The sequence below is a fragment of the Somniosus microcephalus genome, chromosome 16, assembly GCF_052327205.1.
Source record: "Somniosus microcephalus isolate GS21.2 chromosome 16, FLI_Smic_1.0, whole genome shotgun sequence".
Classification (NCBI taxonomy): domain Eukaryota; kingdom Metazoa; phylum Chordata; class Chondrichthyes; order Squaliformes; family Somniosidae; genus Somniosus; species Somniosus microcephalus.
The window spans coordinates 45,509,249-45,531,991 of record NC_141002.1 but is presented as its reverse complement, the minus strand read 5'-3'; the positions used below and the strand labels follow the sequence as shown (position 1 = coordinate 45,531,991).

Genomic DNA, 22,743 nt, shown 5'->3' with positions numbered 1-22,743 from the left:
TAATTTATAGGCACAAATGGGCAAATCTACTAAATGTTCTTTAACAAGTCTCCCATGACACAGTCTGGGGTTTGGAGCAATGCGATTTTATTGATTTGTTAACATTTTATATTTATTTTATCCTCCATTTTTTGAACTATTGGCCGGTAACTTGCTCGGAGCTGCTCCTGCTCTTCTGGGTGAACAGGGTTTCCGCCACACTTCTAGTGAAGTTTACGGCAGTGGAGTGGAAGAAGCTCAGAGGAATTTCTCAGCAATTGTTTTCCTGCCCTCCTGCTCCAAATACCATTTGTCAGTCAGAGAAAGTGAATCACCCAGTCCACTGCCAGTGACATTCTGATCTCCTTAATGGCTATTGAAATGGCTGAGATCGGGAACTCACAGTATAGATAATTGTGTGAGTGAATCCACATCCTCACCCTCTGTGCATAATGAAGATTTTTTACAAACATTGTGCTACAATCATGGTAATAGATGCTGGCCTAGAAATTGGGTTGTGGGCTCGCCAGGGCTGTAGCGCCAGAAATTTTGCGCCAGCGTTAATGCGGCAGCGCCCGACGAAAATTCGGTTGCGCCGGCCCCAGACGGCGGCGGGCGCTAAAGGAGGGTTTTAGCGCCTGAAAACGGGCGTTGAATTGGGTTTCCCGGCGCTAATCACCCGCTGCGGCACCCGATGCGGTGCGGCAGGCTGGGGAACTGCAGGCCTCCTCCTTCTGTTAAGGAGGAGCTGCCTGCAGCCGACAACTGTCCGGCAGATTCCCCCGACATCTGAGCCCGGCACCTCGGGGAAGTGCCGGGCTCGCAGCACACACTCATCAGGGCCGCGGGGGGGGTGATGCAGGAGTCCGGGAAGGGAGGTGCGGGCAGGCGGCCGCCGGGAACGCGGCCGGCCGCCGCTCCACCTTTATGCGCCGGCGCAAAGGCGTGTAAGAACACTTTTCACATTCGTTAGTTGCGCCTGCCACGGGCGAGGCGGGCGCAACTGAATTTGGGCTTGGGGCCGGGTTACCATGGCAACCGGGACGCTGCGCACACCGATGACGTCATCGGTGCCGGCGCAGCGCTACCGGCTAACGCCGATGGTAAGGCCCAAGTCAATTTGCAAAACGGCTATAAGTCCGGCGCAAGGCCCTCTAGCGCCACTAATTGGGCGCTAAGCCCACTCAATTTCTAGGCCGCTTTCTTTATAATCTTCTGCTGCAATCTCTCATGCTGCAAATGTTAGATTTCACAGACATGATGAAGTTTGGAACATAGTTCATTAAAATGTGAAATGGTGGAGAACGACAGAATTATCACCTTTGCAAACCACCTCATCAGCGAGACAAAGCAGCCTTTCTTATTTGGTAGTATTCTCTGAATGTTTTTCAAATGCAGTGCTGCAGGCTGTATCAGCATTGTATTCCTGTCAAATCCAGTTTGTGTCACGTAAAAAAAATGTTGCTACAGAAAATCTCAACCATGGAGTGTGGGGGAGGGGAGGATAGCATTACAGTAATCAACAATTAGAAGATAACATCTTGTGTGTTGCTGACAGTATGGGACAGAAACACAGCCTGGAAAAACAGGGAACATTCAAAATGTTTTTTTCTATAGGCTACATTTCAAGGTACAAGTAAACCATACGCCTCCTTTAATTTGTAGATGTGGCTTAACTTGCTTTTCATTTTCATTATTTAAATCGCATTTTATTTAAAAAAGAACTTGGGTTCAGAGATTGTTTTTCTTATGTCAACAGCTGTGGGCGTCTCCATGGCAACCCAGCATTGTGGGGGAGTCCTGCAACCTAAGCAAGCCTCCAGTCATACTAGTCAGCTCTTGATTTAATGAAGGAAAGCAGCTGTGAAGCTGTGATTGGCTCACATGTCACCTCTTAAAGACAGACTGTGTGAGAATTCAAATCTTGCTTTAATGAAGAAAAATACTTCAATGCAGTTTGTTTCCTTTTGATCTCAAGCCATTATCTAAAAGGGATGAGGTCTCTGTTTCTCTAGCTAGATGACAGGTAGAACAATAAAATTCCTAGAAATCTTGGATCTCTATTGCAACACAATGGTGGAGCACTCCTGCTCCTTCTGATCCACTAAGAAAAGTTTAACACTTACCTTTCAGAGCCTCTTCTCCCTGCAGATCAGGTTTCACTCAGTCAGCGGTTAAAATGCCATCGAAGTCCTAATGACATAATCAAAATCAAATCAAATCAAATCAACTTTTATTGTCATTGTTAGTGCACAAGTGCAGTACAACGAAATGTAGGCTTGCAGCTCCCGAGAGTGTCCATTTGGATTAAGACATTTAAACATAATAGGATCTTAATTTGAATGTATTAATGAGGCAGCCACCAAAATGGGCCCAGTTAAGGAAATGGGTGGGAATGGAGTGGGTAAGTTTTCAGAGGCAATTTTAATTGCACGGCCTACCTGTTCCTGCTGAGTGGAGTAGGCTGATATTGCCCCCACAATCTGAGTTGCTCGTCTAGAACCATAATCACTAGGCTATCTTACCAACAGCTAGCCTTTATATATTCACAAAGAGATAGACACTCTACGAACTTGACTTTATTTTTGTAAACTGTTTTTCTTCCCTACACAGAGTGCCATGCACATGTCCAACTAACGCCTAGGAGAGACAAGGGCTCAAGCCCTTGTCAATGTTTTGTAATCTACCACTAGGAGAGTCACAAAAGTGGCTAAGATAATTTTCACTTGCTCCCTTTGGGAAATATCTGACCTTCACTCAGCACTTCCCTCCTCCCTTCCACACACTGACAACAAATGCTGAGATTGAGAATTTAGCATTAAATGGAATTGCTGGAGAGAAACTGTCCCACTGTGTTAAAGTGCATTTGAGTTCCAATGCATTATGCCATGGTACTGCCATGAACTTGCCTGTTCTTGTTCTCTAGATTTACTTTAATTCATTCTTATTAATTGCAGTACAAAGATGGAAAGAAAATTAAGCCAAAGCCAAATTATAACAGCGTGGATCTCTCGGAGGTGGAGTGGGAAGACAAAGATGAGATTGTGAGTTGTTTGTCTTTTTTTTTGTTTCACCTCCATAACATCGTCCCTCTCCACCCCTGCCTCAACTTATCTGCTGATGAAACCCTCATCCATGCTTTTGTTACCTCCAAACTTGATTATTCCAATGTTCTCCTGGCCAGCCTTCCATATTCCGCCCTCCATAAACTTGAGCTCAGCCAAAACTCTGCTTCCCATACTCAAATCCACACAATGTCCTGCTCAACCAGCACCCATATGCTTACTGACCTACAGCACCTGGTCCACCAACGCCTCAAATTTAAAATTCTCATCCTCGTGTTCAAATGCCTCAATAGCCTCGCCCTTCCCAATCGCTGTAACCTCCTCTAGCCCTACAATCCTCCAAGAACTCTGCATTCCTTCAACTTGGGGCTCTTGTGCATCCCCCACTCTCTTTGCCCCACCATTGGCAGCCGTGCCTTCAGCCATCTAGACCCAGCGCTCTGAAATTCGTTCCCTAAACCTCTCCAACTCTCCATGTCTCTCTCCTCCTTTAAGACCCTCCTTAAGATTTACCTCTTTGACCAATCAACCAGTCGTCTGCCCTAATATCTCTTTCTTGGCTCTGTGTCAATTTTTGTCTCATTACGCTCCTGTGAAGCGCCTTGGGATGTTTAAAGTTGTTGCTCTTGTTTTAAATAACTTTTTTTATTGAATTGTTATAGGAGGAAAAAAATACTCCAAGAACATCAACAGGCTGTCAATGATTATATTTAAACCCCCCCCCCACCATAAGCATAAACTTATGGATTTCCATTACCATCACATTTTCAAGACACTGCTATTGTGCATCCCACTCAGTTCCTTGGCTCATGTTCTAAACTTCTTAACCCTTAAATATCACTGCACACTTCAGCGCACTTTCATTATCATTTTTATTCTCCATGATAACATTTGCAATGATCAGACCCTTAAAAGCAGTTTAACCATTAAGTGTCTGCATAAAATTGTCTGACATGATTATATCATCAATGACAATCAATGGTATCATAATAACTCCAGGGTATCTGGCGCAGCATGTTTTTAGGGAGGATGATGCCATTTGGATCTCATTGCTAAGCTGGCATTGTATATTCAAAGCAACTGAGCTGACAATATTTGACCTTTTGAAGCTATAATTCTCTTAAATTTTACAAAATAAAAGAACATTAAAATAAAATGGTGTTCACTGACTCAGTACACAATATATTGGTGCACTAACATGGTGAGTCATGCAGTGGCAACACGCAGATTCTCTTCTGCAGTTTCTCCTTGCTGGCTGAGATGCAGATATCTGTGAGAGATACTAAACAAAGGGCAAATGCTTTCCCCAAAATTAAAGGTGAGGTAATCTGCAACTTCTGGTGGCTTGTTCAGAGAGAAGCATTAGGTATTAACATTGGGACCAGACTGTCTGTCTGTTCTCCTAAGGACTAAAATTTCACATGTGTACCACAAATGCATGTGTATACCAGGCACAGCGGGGACGTAATACTGAGTTCTTTGGCCTGGCACCTGTTTTCTGCTGATTTGCGCAAGCCCTAAGTTTTCCAATGCAGCTGTTTGTTAGATGTTCCCTTACAGTCAGATTGTTAACTGTAATGTATACAACACTGAAGGGACTACTTTGTATTGCGGATGTATATCCTTCGTTGCGAGCGTATATAACAGACGCGTATCGATTTGTACAGTCAGTACCGAAGTTCCAGTTACCCAGTAAAGATCACTTGAAGTTACTCTGTCTCTGCTGCTTTATTATTTTATGTAGTTGTGTATAGCGGTACAAACACAACAAATTGGCGACGAGAATTATGAACCTACATCTTCCTATTCTGGCATCACAGCCAGAGGACACCAAAATTTGGAAGAAAGGAGCGAGAAGGTAGAGAAAATGGAGCACGCTTGCTAAGCTAGGCAGGGGATACGTAAGTCAAGTGAAAAGTGCACAGGACTTGCATGATGCTAGCTAACTAGTAAAGAAAGAAAAACGGGTTTGGAAAAAAAAATGGCGATGATTGGCACGATTGCAGCATTTGATAGCAGCATTGAAGACTGGGCAACTTACATTGAAAGAGTGGAGTTGTACTGTGAGGCTAACGGAGTGGAGGTAGAAAAGAAAGCCACTGTTTTGCTGTGTGTTGTGGGCGCAAAGACATACGGGCTGCTACGTAGTTTATTAACCCCTGAAAAGCCAGCAAACAAAACATTCAAACAAACAGTGGACATACTCCAAGACCATTTAAGCCCCAAACCACTGCTCATAGCTGCACTGAAACAAGAAAAGAAGTGCTATCGCTGTGGCAAAATGTCACATGACCACAATGACTGTTGGTTTAAAGGCAAAGGCCTAGAAATTCATTATAGCCACTTTTGGGGCGGTAAAGTCGGGCGGCCGCTAAAGTTTGCGCCCGGCGCAAATTCGAGGCCACTTCGCCGATATTCATTAGCTTCGCCCTAAGAGTTTGCTAGAGCGCTAAAACTGGTGATGCACGGCTCTCTTTAGGCGCTAAGCCGGCGGTGCTGAGTGATACCGCCGAGGCCGGGCGCAGCGCAGGTGCGGTCATTTCTTGATTGACAGCAGACACCCTGGCGCCGGCCAGCTCTTAAGGGGGAAGGGTCGAGTTGGTCTGCTGCCACGCCCTGGACACTGCAGCCTTCCAGCTAGGCCTGAACACTGCTGCTGGACCCAAATAGTGCCTGAAAGGATGGAGAAGGCCCGTGAACGAGCGCAGCGCTTCTCAGAGCATGATCTGAGGGTGCTGGTTGGCGCTGTGGAGAAGAGACGCCATATCTTGTTTCCGGACAATGGGAAGAAGCCGGCGGCCCGCGTCTACCGGAAAGCCTGGAGGCATGTCGCCACCAGGGTGACATCCAACAGTGAGGTCCCCAGGAGCTCTGTACAATGCCGCAAAAAGCTAAATGACCTCGCCAGGATTGTCAGTGTGAGTACGCTTTCCAGTGTCCTCCTCATCCTTGCATGTGCACCTCACATTATGGGCAAAGGGACCTGAAAGCCCTAATGGCCAGCCCTCATGCAGCAGCTATGGGACAGTCATGAACATCAATTGCACATTCTGCACTTAACAGACTGGCCAAGCTATTCGACAATGGGAGGCAGTGCACACAAGATCAGGGCTACACACTGGCCAGGCTATTCGACCATGGGAGGCAGTGCACACAAGATCAGGGCTACACACTGGCCAGGCTATTCCACCATGGGAGGCAGTGCACACAAGATCAGGGCTACACACTGGCCAGGCTATTCCACCATGGGAGGCAGTGCACACAAGATCAGGGCTACACACTGTACTTAGAGGCCGCCCTTTCTCTTGCAGGCCAAGCTGGCCAATAATAAGAGGAGCCGGACTGAGACCGGGGGAGGCGGCCCCCAGATCCAGCAGCTCACCGAGCTGCAACAGCGCGTGGAGCGCATCATGGGTGCCCGGGTGATTGGCCCCGTTGCATCTGGAGATGCCGACCCTGTTCTGGGCACCAATGGTAAGGACATTACCTTTTGGACCTCTCTCGTACCACTTGCGCATCAGATCTACATCCTTTGCCACTGTCCGACCAATGCGCTGAATGCCACCACTCATGCATCCCTCGCTGACGCCCTCCCCTCACTCTAAAGCTACTCTTGTGCCTTCCTGCTTTCAGATGGTGAGGAGGAGGTCACTGAAGTTGCCAGTGACAGCCCCTCAGAAGAGGAGGAGGAGGAAGAGGAAGGCGGCCCATCAGGGGAACCCTCAGCCGCGGCAAGCCATGCCAATGTAGGGGACACGTCTCCCCTGGAGGGGAGCCTGGGGGAAGTGTCAGAGGGGAGTGTAGCTCCTGGGACCAGCGGCCTGCAGAAACGCGGGAGGGGGGTGGAAGCTCAGCGGCCTTCTCCCCAGAGGGGGGAAGGGTCGGGGGGGTGTCCAATTGCTGGGCCCAGCGGCGTCCAGCAACGCAGGAAGCGTCGGGCAGCTCGGCGGCCTTCTCCCCAGAGGGAGAGTCCGGCCTCCAGTCCGGAGACGGTCACCGCCGAGGAGCTGCGCCTCCTCGAGGACATGTCCGCGGACTCGGAGCGCCGGCACACGGAGCTCATGGGGGTAGTGGCACGGATGCCTGAGGCCATCGAGTCCCTGTTGTAAAGTCTGTGGGTTGTGCAGTTAATAAATACACAGACTTCAGAAGTAACAAACAAACAGGTCTTTACTATTCGAAGGTCTGGGCGAATCTGCCCCAGCAATCCTGCCACAACACTTATATACTGGTGTGGTCACTATCGGTATTACAGTATACAGAAGCCAAACAAATAGTGCCACACCGAAAGTAGTCCTCTTAAAGGTGAACGGTTACATTCAATAGTTCCCTTAAAGGTAGACGGGTACATACACTATAATCCTCCCTTTTTAGCTTATTACTTACTAAGTCCATAGTGAACATACATTCTAACATATATACAGGTTTATGTAAGACAGTTCATAGATTCAGTCTTTCCGGGGGTTTCCGGATTCTGTCCGGATAACGCCGCAGTGGTGTCGTCATTTCAGGCGGGCTAGGAGGTGCTTCTGGCAAGGTCGATTCGGCTTGAAAAGCCGTGTCAGGTTCAGCTGACTCCAGTATCACTAGATCGGAAGTAGGTGTTCTGGGTATCTCAGTCTCAACATTACCCGGATAAGGTGGTGAAGTCGGTTGCCCATTTGTGGCGGACCCTATGATTTGGTCAACATGGCGCCTTATTATATTGTCTCCAATGTCCACGGTGTACATCAATGGCCCCAGCCTTTTCCCAATAGTTCCAGGCTGCCATTTCTCAGTACGGTAGTCCCGGGCCAAAACTCGTTGACCGATCTGGAAAGATCTAGTGACCCTGTCGTTCATGCCCTGGAATTGCCGGTTCTCTACGTCTCTTCTGACGTTTGGTTTTAGTAAATCCAGCCGGCATCTTAGGCGTCTATTACAGAACATCATTGCGGGAGTTTGATTTGTGACCGCATGTGTCGCATTTCGGTATGCAAACAAAAAGCTATCCACCTTATGTTGCAGACTTATGTTTTCATTACTCATGGCCTTTACGGCCTTCTTGAAGGTCTGGACAAACCGTTCAGCCAATCCATTGGAGGCGGGATGGTATGGGGCTGACGTGTAATGTTTAACCCCATTGCTCTTTAAGAATTTCTTGAATTCTTCGGACACAAATTGTGGTCCATTATCAGAACAGATCTGTTCCGGCAGGCCATTCCAAGCAAACATAGTCCTTAACACTGTGATGGTTTTTTCCGTCGTGGTGGTGGTCATCTTAATTACTTCCGGCCACTTGGAGTGGGCATCCACCGCTATTAGAAACATCGAGTCCATGAATGGACCAGCAAAGTCGATGTGTACTCTTTGCCAAGGCGATGAGGGCCACTCCCATGGATGCAGAGGAGCCTGGGGTGGCGTGTTCTGAACCCTCTGACATCCTAGGCAGTTCTTCGTGATCTCCTCTATGTCTCCATCAATGCCTGGCCACCACACAAACGCTCTTGCTAGATTCTTCATCTTTACTCCCCCCAGATGTCCTTCGTGCAGCTCCTTTAGCACCTTCTTTTGGAGTTTGGGTGGAATCACCACTCTAGATCCACACATCAGGGTTCCTCGACACACTGACAGTTCTTTCCTTTGTGCAAATGCTTGCAGTGTTGGTTCGCTCTGTGCTGGCCATCCCTCCACCGTTACATCATAGACTCGTGAAAGAGTCGGGTCATTCCTTGTCTCATTCTCAATCATTGAGTTTGTTATCGGTAGACACTCCACTATGGATGAGTGGAACAACTCTACTGGGTCCACTATACTCGCTCCTTCTACCATCGGCAATGGCAAGCGTGACAGCCCATCAGCATTTCCATGCTGTTTAGACCTTTTGTACTCAATTTCGTATTGGTGTGCCCCAAGTAACACGGACCACCTTTGTAACCTTTGTGCTGTCATGGTGGAAACGGCCTTATTTGGGTTGAATATGGACACCAACGGCTGGTGGTCTGTCAGCAATGTGAACTTTTTACATTGTAGGTAATGGTTGAATTTCTTCACGCCCCACACAAGACTGAGGGCCTCCCTATCTATTTGGGCGTAATTTCGCTCCGCGGGTGTCAATGATCGGGACGCGAAAGCCACTGGCCTTTCCGAGCCATTTGGTAGCCTGTGCGAGAGTACTGCCCCAATTCCGTACGGGGAAGCATCGCAAGCTAGACGAAGGGGTAATGCTGGGTTGAAATGAGCCAACACTTCTTCCGAGGTAATCAACTCCTTGCTTCTGCGAAAAGTCTTTTTGCATTCTTCACTCCACTTCCATGGTGTTTCTTTCCGCAACAGGTCATTCAGCGGATGCAGCACCGTGGATAAATTAGGCAGAAACTTGTGATAGTAATTAATCAACCCCAAGAATGATCTTAACTGTGATACGTTTCCTGGAGCGGGGGCCTTCACAACCGCTTCTATCTTTTCAGGTGACTTATGCAGTCCCTCTCGGTCAATGACATGACCGCAGTATGAGATCCGTTTTTGGAAGAACTCACACTTCTTGCGATTAACCCGAAGGCCATACTCCTTCAACCTGGTGAGTACCAGTTTCAAATTCGTGAGGTGTTCTTCCTCATCTTTTCCCGTGATTAAAATGTCATCTAAGTAGCACTGCGTGCTTGGAATTCCTTGTAACACCTGTTCCATGGCCCTCTGCCAAATTGCTGGCGCCGAAGCTACCCCAAAGACCAGTCTATTGTAGCGATACAAGCCTCTGTGAGTGTTGATGGTGAGGTACTGGCGTGACTCTTTCTCGACCTCCATCTGTAGATATGCTTGAGCCAGATCTATTTTCGTGAAATGCTTCCCTCCAGCCAATGAAGCAAAGATATCTTCAATCCGCGGAAGCGGGTATTGTACCGTGTGAAGCACCGGATTCACAGTAATCTTGAAATCTCCGCAGATACGGACCTTCCCCGGTCCCCCTGGCTTATTACTCGGTGAGGACTTCATGACGGGAACAATGGGCGTGGCCCACTCACTCCAGTCCACTTTTGACAGAACCCCTGATCGTTCAAGTTCTTCCAGTTCTGCCTCCACAGCTGGTCGTATTGCGTAAGGTACCGATCTGGCCTTAAAAAACTTTGGGCTTGCATTTTCTGCAATCTTAACCTTTGCTTTAATACCTCGCAGTGTTCCCAGTCCTTGCTGGAATACCCCCTTAGCTTCGTCCAATATTCTGGACAACCGTTCAGGTTTGACATCCTCTTTTTCGGAATCCACCGTCATGGTGTTCAGTGACTGCCAGTCCAACTTTATTTTTCGGATCCACTCCTGTCCCAGAAGTGGTGGTCCTCCCTCAGGCAATACATACAGGTCCAACCGGTGATGATCTTTATCCTTGTATCTCACTTTGACTTCTATCCTTCCGATGGGGATTACTTTGTGCCCCGTGTATGTCTGTAGTACTAGTTCCGTATCCCGTAGTGGAATATGCTTGAAATTTTTTTTATAGTCATGCTTATTCATGACCGTCAACGCCGATCCGGTGTCCACTTCCATTTTTACTTGGACCTTTGCAATCTGTAGCGTTATCCAGATAGTTTGTCGGTCAGCTTCATTGTTCACGTTTTGAATTCTCATACTGTCTAGTCCTTTGCATCTGGAGTGTGAGACCGACTTCTGTTCCCTCAGACTCTTCTTAGTCACCTCTTGTACCTTTCCGTACCATTTTTGTGGTGACTTCTTATTGTTGTACGTTGCTCCTGACCGGCATACCTTAGCTATGTGCCCGATCTTGCCACATTTCCTGCATTCTTGGGTTTTAACCCAGCATTGATTCTGGTCGTGTGTTGTCTTCCCACAACGGTAGCATTTTGTTGTGCTCGAAGTAATTTGGTCCACCCCTAGTGCCGCCGCCTTTAGCTGCATTTCCGCCGTTCCTTTCGCTGCGGCTTCGTGCGATGCAGCTGTGAGGACAGCCCTGTCCAGTGTGAGGTCATTTTCTTCCAGTAGTCGCTTCTGCGTTCCTTCTTTGGACAATCCGCATACGAACTTGTCACGCAGTGCCTCTGTCAGATTCCCTCCAAACTGGCAGTATTTCGCTAGCCTACGCAGTTCGACCAAGTATTCCGCATTGCTTTCGTCTTTCCTCTGCGTTCTTGCGTAGAATTTGAATCGTTCAGCCAGCATCAACGGTGTGGGGTTCAAGTGATCCTTCAGCACTGCTACAATATCATCGAAAGTCTGATCTGCCGGTTTAGCTGGTGAGAGAAGATGCTTCAACAACCCGAATGCTTTCGCACCCATCATGTTAAGTAAGGTTAAAGCTTTTTCCTCCTTAGCTATTTTGTTAGCCTTACAATGTATCTCAATACGTTCTACGTACGTGGCCCAGTCTTCTATCTCCGAATTGAACTCGTTGATGTCCGCCCGCTTAGGCATCTGCCTTTCTTTGGGTACAACACAAGTATTTCTTCAAGTATTCTTATTTATTTGTTTATTTCTAAGATGGCGGTTTCCCCGCGAAAATGGCGGTTTCCCGCTCTTTCCTTCTCGCCCCGCCCACTTCAATCGTCTTCTCCGCCTAATGGCGGCTTCCCGCGTTTCTTCCCTGGTGGAAGGGGTACGCTTTCCCCACAGCGGACAGGTTCAGCCGCTGGGCTGGCTTCCGCACAGCTCCCCTTACTCGGCTCTGTCTTTTCCTCCCGACCGCACGGCTCTACCGGCGCTGGGTACACCCCGTTAACGGAGGACAGTTCAGCCGCTGGACTGGCTCTCGCGCAGTCTCTCTCTCCGTACCCGGCTCTGTCACTCTCTCTCCCGCACGTTCGGTGCTACCGGCCCTGGGTACCCCGTTGGTGGAGAACAGTTCAGCCGCTGGACTGGCTCTCGCACAGTCTCTCTCCCCTTGCTCGGCTCTGTCTCTCTCTCCCACCCGCACGGTTCCTGTTCGCCTCCCAGCCCTCTCGCAGACCGGTGTTTCCCTCCCCGGCTGCGGCTGGGTTTCTCTTCCCGCGCCTACTCCCAGTCTCAGCGCTTCGTGGCTGCGGTCGCTGCCCAGCTTTTCCCGCCGATCGCGGTCCGGCTGTCACCCGACGCCGTTGGACCCGACTTCTGACCGGCTCAGCTCCCCCTCGACCGAGGTCGAGTGCTCTGCCCTTATCCTCCGGATACTTCTACACCTTCCCCTACTCACAGTCTCTTCGGCCGCCTTGTTCCCTGCTGATCGGCTCACTCCGTACCGTGGTAGAAGGGTAGTCAGTGCCTGTTGCAGACGGAAGCTTTTGTTGCTAAAGTCTTCCACCTTTCTCCTGCTGCAGCCTCGTGTTTTCTTCCAGCAGCACGACGAGGGCGGTTGCCTCTCTTCGACGCTCTTCTTGCTTTGGTAATCTTGCCACAGGGTACGATCGGACTCGTCGCCACTGTAAAGTCTGTGGGTTGTGCAGTTAATAAATACACAGACTTCAGAAGTAACAAACAAACAGGTCTTTACTATTCGAAGGTCCGGGCGAATCTGCCCCAGCAATCCTGCCACAACACTTATATACTGGTGTGGTCACTATCGGTATTACAGTATACAGAAGCCAAACAAATAGTGCCACACAGAAAGTAGTCCTCTTAAAGGTGAACGGTTACATTCAATAGTTCCCTTAAAGGTAGACGGGTACATACACTACACCTGTCTCGGAGTGTGACCGAATTCGGGGCCTCACAGGCCACCAGTTTGGCGGAATTCGGGGCAGATCAGGCAGCGAGTCGGGCGGAATTCGGGGCAGGTTAGGCAGCGACTGGCCAGGTGATCAGTGGTGCCGTGCAGTCACTGGCTGCTCTGATGCGGTCACAGAACAGGGCAACACGGGCACTCACTGCTGCCACACTCGCTGTGTCAGCCAGGCATCGCCAGGGCACCCGCCGCGCTGCAGCAGCACAGCGGTCTGTCCCTCGGCAGATTGCTGCACATGCTGCAGTGCTGGCCCGGGCGAGTGCCAGTGTCTCAGGCGACCAGCGAGCGCCTACCATCCGCCAGCTTGCCCCCATTTCTCCAGCCGCCACTGCCACTCCCCCAGTGGAGCTGCCACGAGCTGCTGCAGCGACTGATGCTGCCCAGCCACAGCTGCAGCATTCACCAGCCAGCCCCTCGAGGGCCAGACCTCGTCTAGGCCGACCCCCAAGGGCATCTGCCGTCACGACATGTGCCCCTCAGGAGCCTTCCCACAGCCTTGCAGCAGCCACTGGCCTCACTTTGAGGAGGAGCAGCAGGGCGTGCAGGGGCTGCCAAAGTTTGCAGAAGGCATCACCCTCGCGGGCCACAAAGTAGAGGGTGTGGCCAAATGTTTTGTTTTTTGGAATGGGTGTTTTGTGAAGGCCGAGGATGAAGGCCATTTTTGTTTACATCTTTTGTTAATCCTCCCCAGGTTGTGGGAGTGAGTCATGTGTGTGAGTGTTTTTTGGGGGTTTCGTGTGTTTTTGGTTTTCATGTGGGAAGGGCCCTGAGTTTGTACAATAAACCATTTTCTTTATTCAGATTGTCCATGTTTGATCTTTGAAGTGTTTGTTGCCTTAACCAGCTGAGGGCTTGCGGAGCGGCTGCAATCATGTTCTTTCATTGGCACAAGCCATTCCCTGACAGGGGGCCTAGAAGTGACGTTCAATAAGCCGCCGACAGGCGGCCCTTGGACCTTCTGCCTCCCTCCTGGGCTGGTACTCCTCCTCCTCCTCCTCCTGCTCCTCCTCCTGAGGTGGTGGTCCAACGTGAGGTGGCAGTGCCTGAGTCCTGCGGATAGCCAGGTTGTGCAGCATGCAGCAAACGACGACGAATTGGGAGACTCGCTCCTGTGAATACTGGAGGGCTCCACCGGAGCAATCCAGACAGCGGAACCGTTGCTTCAGGACGCCGATTGTTTGTTCAATGATGTTCCTGGTCGCTTGATGGCTCTCGTTGTATGCCTCTTCAGCAGGGGTCCTGGGCGCGCGGAGCGGGGTCATGAGCCAGGTACACAAAGGATAGCCTTTGTCCCCGATAAGCCATCCTCTTCGGTGAGGCTGTGCCTGGAACATTTCAGCCACAGTTGTCTGTCGCAGGATAAAGGCATCGTGGCTGCTGCCTGGAAAGCGGGCATTGACAGCTAGGATGCGCTGCCTGTGGTCACACACCAGCTGTACGTTGAGGGAATGGTAGCCCTTCCGGTTGCGGTAATCCTCGGCATGCTCCAGAGGTGCCCGCAAAGCCACATGCGTGCAGTCAATGGCGCCCTGCACCATGGGGAAGCCCGCTATTCTTGCAAATCCCACTGCACGCTGCTGCTGCTTGTCCAGGGTCATGGGGAAGGAGATGAATTGACGTCTCCTTCTGAAAAGGGCATTGGTCACCTGGCGGATGCAGCAATGCACGGCGAACTGGGAGATGTTAGCGATGTCCCCAGCAGCGGATTGGAAGGAGCCGGTGGCATAGAAGTTGAGAGCCACCATCACCTTCACTGCCACCGACAGAGACGTCCTGCGCCTCAGCTGTGGACGCAGATCTCTGTGAAGCAGCTGGCAGATCCCTGCAACCACCTCCCTTCTGAATCGCAGCCTCCTAACACACTGCGCGGCAGACATGTTGAGATAGGAGAACTGCTGGTGGTATACCCTGGGTGGGTAAGGCCTCCCTTGGCGACGCCTGTTGCCCCCTCTGCATCTAGCCAGGGCTGCCACTCTCTCACGGCGTCTGTAAGCCCTTCCGACATAATGCTGGAACTCAGCGTTGGCACCCAATGCAGCCCCCATAATATGCTGGCAAACACTGAGATCTCAATGAAGGCAAAGAGAATTGCAAAGCTGTGGCCTGAAGCCAAAAATACCTGTCCTAGTGTTGGGCCAAAGCAGTAAGCTCTCTTCCTTGGTCTCGCTCCAAAAATCCGTTGCACAAGAGTGAGTGCTGCAAAATGGCTGCCCTTTATAGTGCAGGGTAAGTGCCCTTTAATTTGCGCTCCCCGCGACCCGCCTCGGCTGTGTACCGTTCCACTCAACAGTCGTTAGGGCCGCCCGGCGCACAATGGGGCGGCACGAGTGAAGTTCCGGTTCTGGGCGCACAAAGGGCGTTGCACGACGAAATGACGTCATGATCTGCGCGCGCAGATGAGCGCGCGCAATGACTGCGCTGGCGCTAAATGTCTACTGAAGTTGGGGCGAGGCGCAGATCGCGCTGCGCCCGGGCGCTAAGCGCCTAGCGCTCGAGATCTGCTCCTCCTAAGGCGCTAACGGCTGGCGCAGCCAACTGAATTTCTAGGCCAAAAATTGCAGACAATGTGGCAAACGAGGGCACATTGAAAGGGTCGGCAAAGCAAAGAAGCAGAAAACTGATACAAAGGCACACCAAGTGACTGAAAACAAGAAACCTTTCAAAGATAGATACAAGAAGGTACACTACGTGACTGGAGACAGTTCAGATAAAGAAAAAAGTGACACAGACTCAGAGGAAGAGGATCTGGCTTGTCTAAAACTACACAGTGTGAAAGAAACAGAGGATCACAGAATAATATGGGTTACTCCAGAAGTGGCAGGAGTTAGGCTGAAAATGGAGTTGGACACAGGCTCAGCTTTAACAGTGATCTCTGTACATGACTACAAATGACTGTTTTCACACATACTGCTAAGGCCAACTAAAGTACTGTTAAAGACATACACAGGACAAAGAGTGTGCCCCAAAGGTAAAATAAAAGTGACAGTGACATACAAAGAAGAAAAAATACCGCAATTGAACCTCTATGTAGTGGAAAATGGAGGACCACCATTGCTGGGACGCGAATGGCTCAGGAAAATACAGTTGGATTGGCACACATCCAAGCACTGTTTGTGTCAGCAAAGGAGGACAGCAACGCCACTCCTGAGAGACTGTCACAAATACTCTCTGACTCTCAGGAACTGTTCAAGAAGGGAATAGGAACACTTAAGGGCATGAAAGCAAAAATTAAGATTGAGGAGAATGCAAATCCAAAGTTCCACAAGGCCAGACCAGTGCCTTATGCAATTCGCCCTTCAGTAGAAGCAGAGCTGGAGAACTTGGAGCAGTTAGGGGTCCTGTCCAAGGTGGATTGGAGTGAATGGGCCATACCTATAGTTCCAGTGATGAAGAAAACCTCCAGCACAAAACCAGGAAAGCCAAGAAAAGTGCGCATCTGTGGAGACTTTAAAGTGACTGTTAACCCAGTCCTCCACACAGTACAGTACCCATTGCCTCGCATTGAGGACATCTTTGCTTCCCTGTCAAGAGGGGAACGCTTCACAAAGATTGACTTGGCCCAGGCCTATCTCCAAATGGAAATTGATGATGCATCAAAGAAGTACCTGACAATAAATACGCACAAAGGCCTTTACCAGTACAATCGGCTGGTATTCGGAATAGCATCAGCTCCTGCAATCTGGCAAAGGGCAATGGACCAAGTCCTGCAGGGGATTCCAGGTACTCAGTGTTATCTTGATGACATCATCATTACTGGCAAGAATGACAACGACCACCTTTCCAACCTCGAACAGGTGCTCATCAGGTTACGGGAGTATGGGCTCCGAGCGAACCGAGACAAGTGTGAGTTTTTCAAAAAGGAAATCTCATACTGTGGACATGTGATTGACAAGGACGGTTTACACAAGTCTCCAGACAAGATTGAAGCTGTGATTAATGCACCAACACCTGAAAATGTGTCTCAGTTGAGATCATATCTTGGACTGGTGAACTATTATCACAAGTTCTTGCCCAACCTATCCACAGTGTTACATCCACTAAATGCACTGCTACAGACAGGGTCACAATGGAAGTGGAGTGACAGCTGTGAACAAGCTTTTCAAGAGAGTAAAAGACTCATTACTTCAGAAGAGGTGCTAGCTCACTTTGACCCATCCTTACCTATTCGACTGGCATGTGATGCTTCACCCTATGGCATTGGTGCCGTGTTGTCACATAAATTCCCAGATGGCTCAGAGAGACCAATAGCCTTTGCTTCAAGATCATTGACGACAGCTGAACGCAATTATACACAGATTGACCGAGAGGCCCTCAGCCTTGTGTGGGGAGTCAAGAAATTCAACCACTACTTGTATGGTCAACAGTTTAACTGTTAACTGACCACCAGCCTCTCGTTTCAATCTTCAGCCCAAGGAAGGGCATTCCAGTGATGACGGCACAACGGCTACAGCGATGGTCACTCTTCCTAGGGGCCCACCTGTATGACATTGAATACAAGGGGACCAAGCAACATGGCAACGCCGATGGTTTGTCACGTTTACCACTGCCGACCTCAGAGGAAACTACAACAGTTGACTCAGCAGAGGTATTTCATACAACAATAGTTGAGCAGCTACCAGTGACAAACTCCCTCATTGAAAGAGAAACACGCAATGACCCTACATTGTCAAAAGTTTATGACATCACTGTGAAGGGATGGCCAGCGCATGGTGACTCATTGTTTCCAGCATTCTCAGCTAGGAGGGAGCAGTTATCAGTTTGTCGGGGAACACTGATGTGCGGCTCACGAGTTGTGATTCCTCCCAAGCTTCGTAACCGAGTGCTAAATGAACTGCATGAAGGCCACTTAGGTACGGTAAAGATGAAAAGTCTTGCCCGTGGTTACGTGTGGTGACCGGGAATTGACAAACAGATCGAGGACCTGACAAAGAGCTGCTCAGGATGTCAAAAGGTCCAGAACACACCACCACAAGCCCCTCTCCATCCATGGGAATGGCCCTCATCACCATGGCAACGTGTGCACATCGACTTTGCTGGACCGTTCATGGACTCCATGTTCTTGATTGTAGTTGATGCACATTCCAAATGGCCCGAGGTCATTAAATGAAATTAACCACATCTGAAAAGACCATTTCATTTCTGAGGACCATGTTCGCTAGAAATGGACTACCAGAACAAATCTGCACAGATAATGGACGACAATTTGTCTCTGACGAATTCCAAAGGTTCACGAGGAAAAATTGAATCAAGCACTACACATCTGCCCCGTACCATCCAGCTACAAATGGCTTGGCAGAAAGATTCGTACAGACTTTCAAGAAGGCCATCAAAGCAATGTACAGCGAGAATCTACCACTGCAACACAAGATAGACAAATTCCTCTTTGCTTATCGGAACGCAGTACACGCAGCCACTAATCAGACTCCAGTGATGATGTTTCTGAACAGGAACCTAAGATCTCGCATGGACCTTCTTAAACCGAATGTACGTCGTGATGTAGAGAACAAACAGTTCAAACATTTGAATGCTAAGCCAACAAGAAGCTTCAGTGTGGGACAGTCAGTTCTTGCTCGTGATTTCCGGACGGAAAAGTGGCAACCAGGTACAATATCCACAAGAGAGGGACCACTGATGTATACTGTGGATGTGGGAGAGAACGTTTTGAGACGTCATGTGGACCAAATTCTGGACGTTCAGGTGGAAAACACCCCTATACCTCGCCCAGACTCACCTGACATGGAAACAGACACTCCTAGTTCATTAGCATCAGCTCCAGCCTCATCCTCAGCTGAGAGCTCTACCTGTGCTGATAGCTCATCTGATGCAACTGTACCTGTACAGTCTCATTCCCCAAAGCAAAAGAGTCTGGAGAGACGTTACCCAGAGAGGCAGAGGAGGCCTCCCCAGAGACTTGACTTGTAAAAGGGCTGTTGACAAAATAAAATGTTATGTTGGAATTTGAATTTTGTTACTGTAAAGACAGGCTCTGTATGTTAATTACAGAAATTTTGCGTTAATATACTATTAAACTAAAGGGGGAGGAAGTGTAATGTATACAACATTGAAGGGACTACTTTGTATTGTGGATGTATATCCTTAGTTGCGAGCGTATATAACAGACGCGTATCGATTTGTACAGTCAGTACCGAAGTTCCAGTTACTCAGTAAAGATCACTTGAAGTTACTCTCAGTCTCTGCTGCTTTATTATTTTATGTAGTTGTGTATAGCGGTACAAACACAACATTAACTAATTCTAGTTTGTTACATTACTAAATCTAGTATGGCCTTATCTGCGTTAGTTCTAAAATGTATTATTCCAGAAAACTGTCCTGTATACATTCTAGAAATGTATTGCCTTTACTACCTGAGCTATTCTGCTTTTCCCAGTCTATGTGAAAATGAAAATCTCCCATTATAACTACATTGTTTCTGCTATATACTTCCCGATAAGATCAGTTCTACCCCTAATATTTCCACTGCCTGTTCATCTTTACTGAACTCCTTTCTTTCCATTGCTGTAATTGGCCTAGAAATTCAGTTGCGTTCGCCAGCCGTTAACGCCATAAGAGGGGTAGATTTCCAGCGCTAGGCACTTAGCGCCCGGGCGCAGGCCGATCTGCGCCTACGCCCAACTTCAGTTGACATTTAGCGCCGGCGCAAAGTGTTTGCGCCCGCTCAGCTGTGCGCGCAGCTTATGACGTCATTTCGTCGTGCAACGCTGTTTGTGCGCCCCAAACCGGAAATTCAGTGGCGCCCGCCCAATGTGGGCGTGGCGCTGTTAAGAACTGTGAACTGGAACGCAGCAGAGGCCCTGCGGGCCTCGGGGAGCGCTAATTAAAGGGCACTTAGACTGAACTATAAAGGCCAGCCATTTTGCTGCAATGACTTTAGTGCTTTGGATTTCTGGACAGAGACCAAGGAACAGACCTTACTGATTTGGGACAACATAGGAGAGGTATTTTTGGCTTCTGGCCAGAGCTTTGTAATTAGACTCATTGTGATTTCACTGTTTGCAAGTTTATTATGGGGGCTGCATGGGGTTCCAACCCTCAGTTCCAGCATTATGTGCGAAGGGCTCGCAGATGCTGTGTGAGAGGGCCAGCCATGCCTAGACGCAGAGGGGCCATCAGGCGTCGGCAACGTAGGCCTTACCCACTCAGGGAATACCGGCAGCAGGTGTCCTATCTCACCATGACTGCCGCGCATTGTGTTAAGAGGCTGCGCTTCAGAAGGGAGGTGGTTGCAGAGATCTGCCAGCTGCTTCACAGAGATCTGCGTCCACAGCTGATGTGCAGGACGTCTCTGTCGGTGGAAGTGAAGGTCACGGTGGCTCTGAACTTTTATGCAAGCGGCTCCTTCCAAGCCGCTGCTGGGGACATAGCGAACATCTCCCAGTTCGCCGTGCATCGCTGCATCCGGCAGGTCACCGATGCCCTTTTCGCAAGGAGACACCAATTCATCTCCTTCCCCATGACCCTAGAGAGGCAGGAGCAGCGTGCAGTCGGATTTGCCAGGATCGCCGACTTCCCCATGGTGCAGGGCGCCATTGACTGCACGCATGTGGCCATGCGGGCACCTATCGACAATGCCGAGGATTACCGCAACTGGAAGGGCTACCATTCCCTCAATGTACAGCTGGTGTGTGACCACAGGCAGCGCATCCTAGCTGTCAATGCCCGCTTTCCAGGAAGCAGCCACGATGCATTTATCCTGCGCTAGACTACTGTGGCTGACATGTTCGAGGCACAGCCTCCACCAAGGGGATGGCTTATTGGGGACAAGGGCTACCCTTTGTGTACATGGCTCATGACCCCACTCCGCGCGCCCAGGACCCCTGCGGAGGAGGCATACAACGAAAGCCATCAAGCCACAAGGAACATCATAGAGCAAACGATTGGCGTCCTCAAGCAACGGTTCTGCTGCCTGGATCGTTCCGGCGGACCTCTACAGTATTCGCCGGATAGAGTCTCCCAGTTCGTCGTCGTTTGCTGCATGCTGCACAACCTGGCTATCCGCAGGACTCAGGCACTGCCACCTCGCGTTGGACCACCACCCCAGGAGGACGAGCAGGAGGACCATGAGGAGGAGGAGGAGGAGGAGGAGTACCAGCCCAGGAGGGAGCCACAAGGTCCAAGGGCCGTCCGCCAGCGGCTTATTGAACGACACTTCTAGGCCCCCTGTCAGGGAATGGCTTGTGGCAATGAACGCACCTGAATGCAGCCGCTCCGCAAGCCCTCAGCCGGTTAACGCAACAACCACTTGAAACATGACACCTGGACAAGCTGAATAAATAAAAAGCTTTATTTAACAAACTCAGGGCCCTTCCCACATGAAGCAGAAAAACAGACCAGACCCCCAAAAAACAGTCAAAAACATATCTCACTCCCACAACCTGGGGAGGAATAACAAAAATTGTCCTTCCAATTGGCCTTCATCCTCGGCCTTACCAAAATAAGCCCCCCCCCTCCAGAACACAAACACCCCCATATAAAAAAAACAGTTGGCAACACACTCTACTTGGTGTGCCGAGAGGGCGAGTCCTTGTGCAGGCTTCTCCGGCCCCTGCCCGACCTGTTGCTCTGCCTCAACCTGGGCCCTGTGGGTGTTGCAAGGCTGGGGGAAGGCTCCTGAGGGGCACAATGCGTGACGGCAGATGCCCTTGGGGGTCGGCCTAGACGAGGTCCGGCCCTGGAGGGGCCGGCTGCTGACTGCTGCAGCTGTGGCTGGCCAGCATCAGTCTCTCCAGCAGCTCGTCGCACCTTGGCTGGGGGAGTGGCAGTGGCGGCTGCAGCAATGGGGGCAAGCTGGCTGATGCCAGGCGCTCGCTGGTCGCCAGAGACACTGGCACTCGGCCGGCCTTGCACTGCAGCAAGCGCAGCAATCTGGTGAAGGCTAGACCACTGTGCTGCAGCAGGGCGGCGGGTGCCCTGGCGATGCTTCCGTGACACAGCGAGTGTGGCAGAAGTGAGTGCGCGAACTGCCCTGGTCTGTGCCCGCATCAGATCAGCCAGTGTCTGGACGGCACCACTCATGAACTCGCGACTCGCGTCCTGTGCTGCCGCGAGTTGGTCGACACCCCTGGCCTGTGCTGCCGCGAGTTGCTCGACACCCCTGGCCTGTGAGTCCCCGAAATTGGCCACACTATGAGCCAGGGACTCAATGGCCTGAGGCAACTGTCCCACAATCCCCATGAACTCGTTGTGGCGCCGCTCCGAGGCCGCGGACATTTCATCAAGGAGGCGCAGCTCCTGGGCGAGGACCGCCTCCGGACTGGAGGGCGGACTCTCCCTCTGGGGAGAAGGCCGCCGAGCTGCCCGACCCTTCCCGCGTGCCTGGACGCCACTGGGCCCAGCAACTGCCCTCCCCTGCAACACTTCCCCCCTCTGGGGAGAAGGCAGCCGTGCTGCCCGACCCTTCCCGCGTGCCTGGACGCCACTGGGCCCAGGAACTGCCCTCCCCTGCAACACTTCCCCCCTCTGGGGAGAAGGCAGCCGTGCTGCCCGACCCTTCCCGCGTGCCTGGACGCCACTGGGCCCAGGAGCTACACCCCCCTGCAACACTTCCCCCTGGCTCTCCTCCAGGCAAGACGTGTCCCCTCCATTGCCATCCCCTGGCGTGGTTGAGGGTTCCCCCGATGTGCCGCCTTCCTCTTGGTCCTCGTCGTCCTCCTCTTCCGAGGGACTGGCACTCTTAGCTTCAGGGACCTCCTCCTCACCAGCTGAAAGCAGGAAGGCACAAGAGTAGCTTTAGAGTGAGGACAGGGCGTCAGCGAGGGAGGCATGAGTGGTGCCATGATGCGCATTGGTGGGACAGTGGCAAAGGATGTAGATCTGAAGCGCAAGGGGAACCGGAGAGGTCCAAACGGTCATGTCCTTACCATTGGGTCCCAGCACAGGGTCGGCATCTCCAATAGCAACGGGGTCAGTCACCAGGCCACGCATGAGTCGAGCCACGCTCTCCTCCAGCTGACTGAGCTGCTGGAACTGGGGACGGCCTCCCCCGGTGACAGT

At 50.6% G+C, this 22,743-nt stretch overlaps 1 protein-coding gene across 14 annotated transcripts in view; it reads left to right on the top strand.

The window, feature by feature from the left end:
* LOC147106116 (voltage-dependent calcium channel subunit alpha-2/delta-4-like) overlaps positions 1-22,743 on the top strand; it is an 888,222-nt gene that overhangs the window by 311,143 nt on the left and 554,336 nt on the right. For all 14 annotated transcript variants that reach the window (XR_015081361.1, XR_015081362.1, XR_015081363.1 and 11 more), the window contains one exon: positions 2,937-3,023. Coding sequence is in view for 11 of the 14 variants with exons in the window: in XM_086008903.1 (XP_085865029.1) it covers positions 2,937-3,023 (87 nt within the window). In the remaining 3 variants the exon portion in view is untranslated. The remainder of the gene's footprint in view (positions 1-2,936; positions 3,024-22,743) is intronic.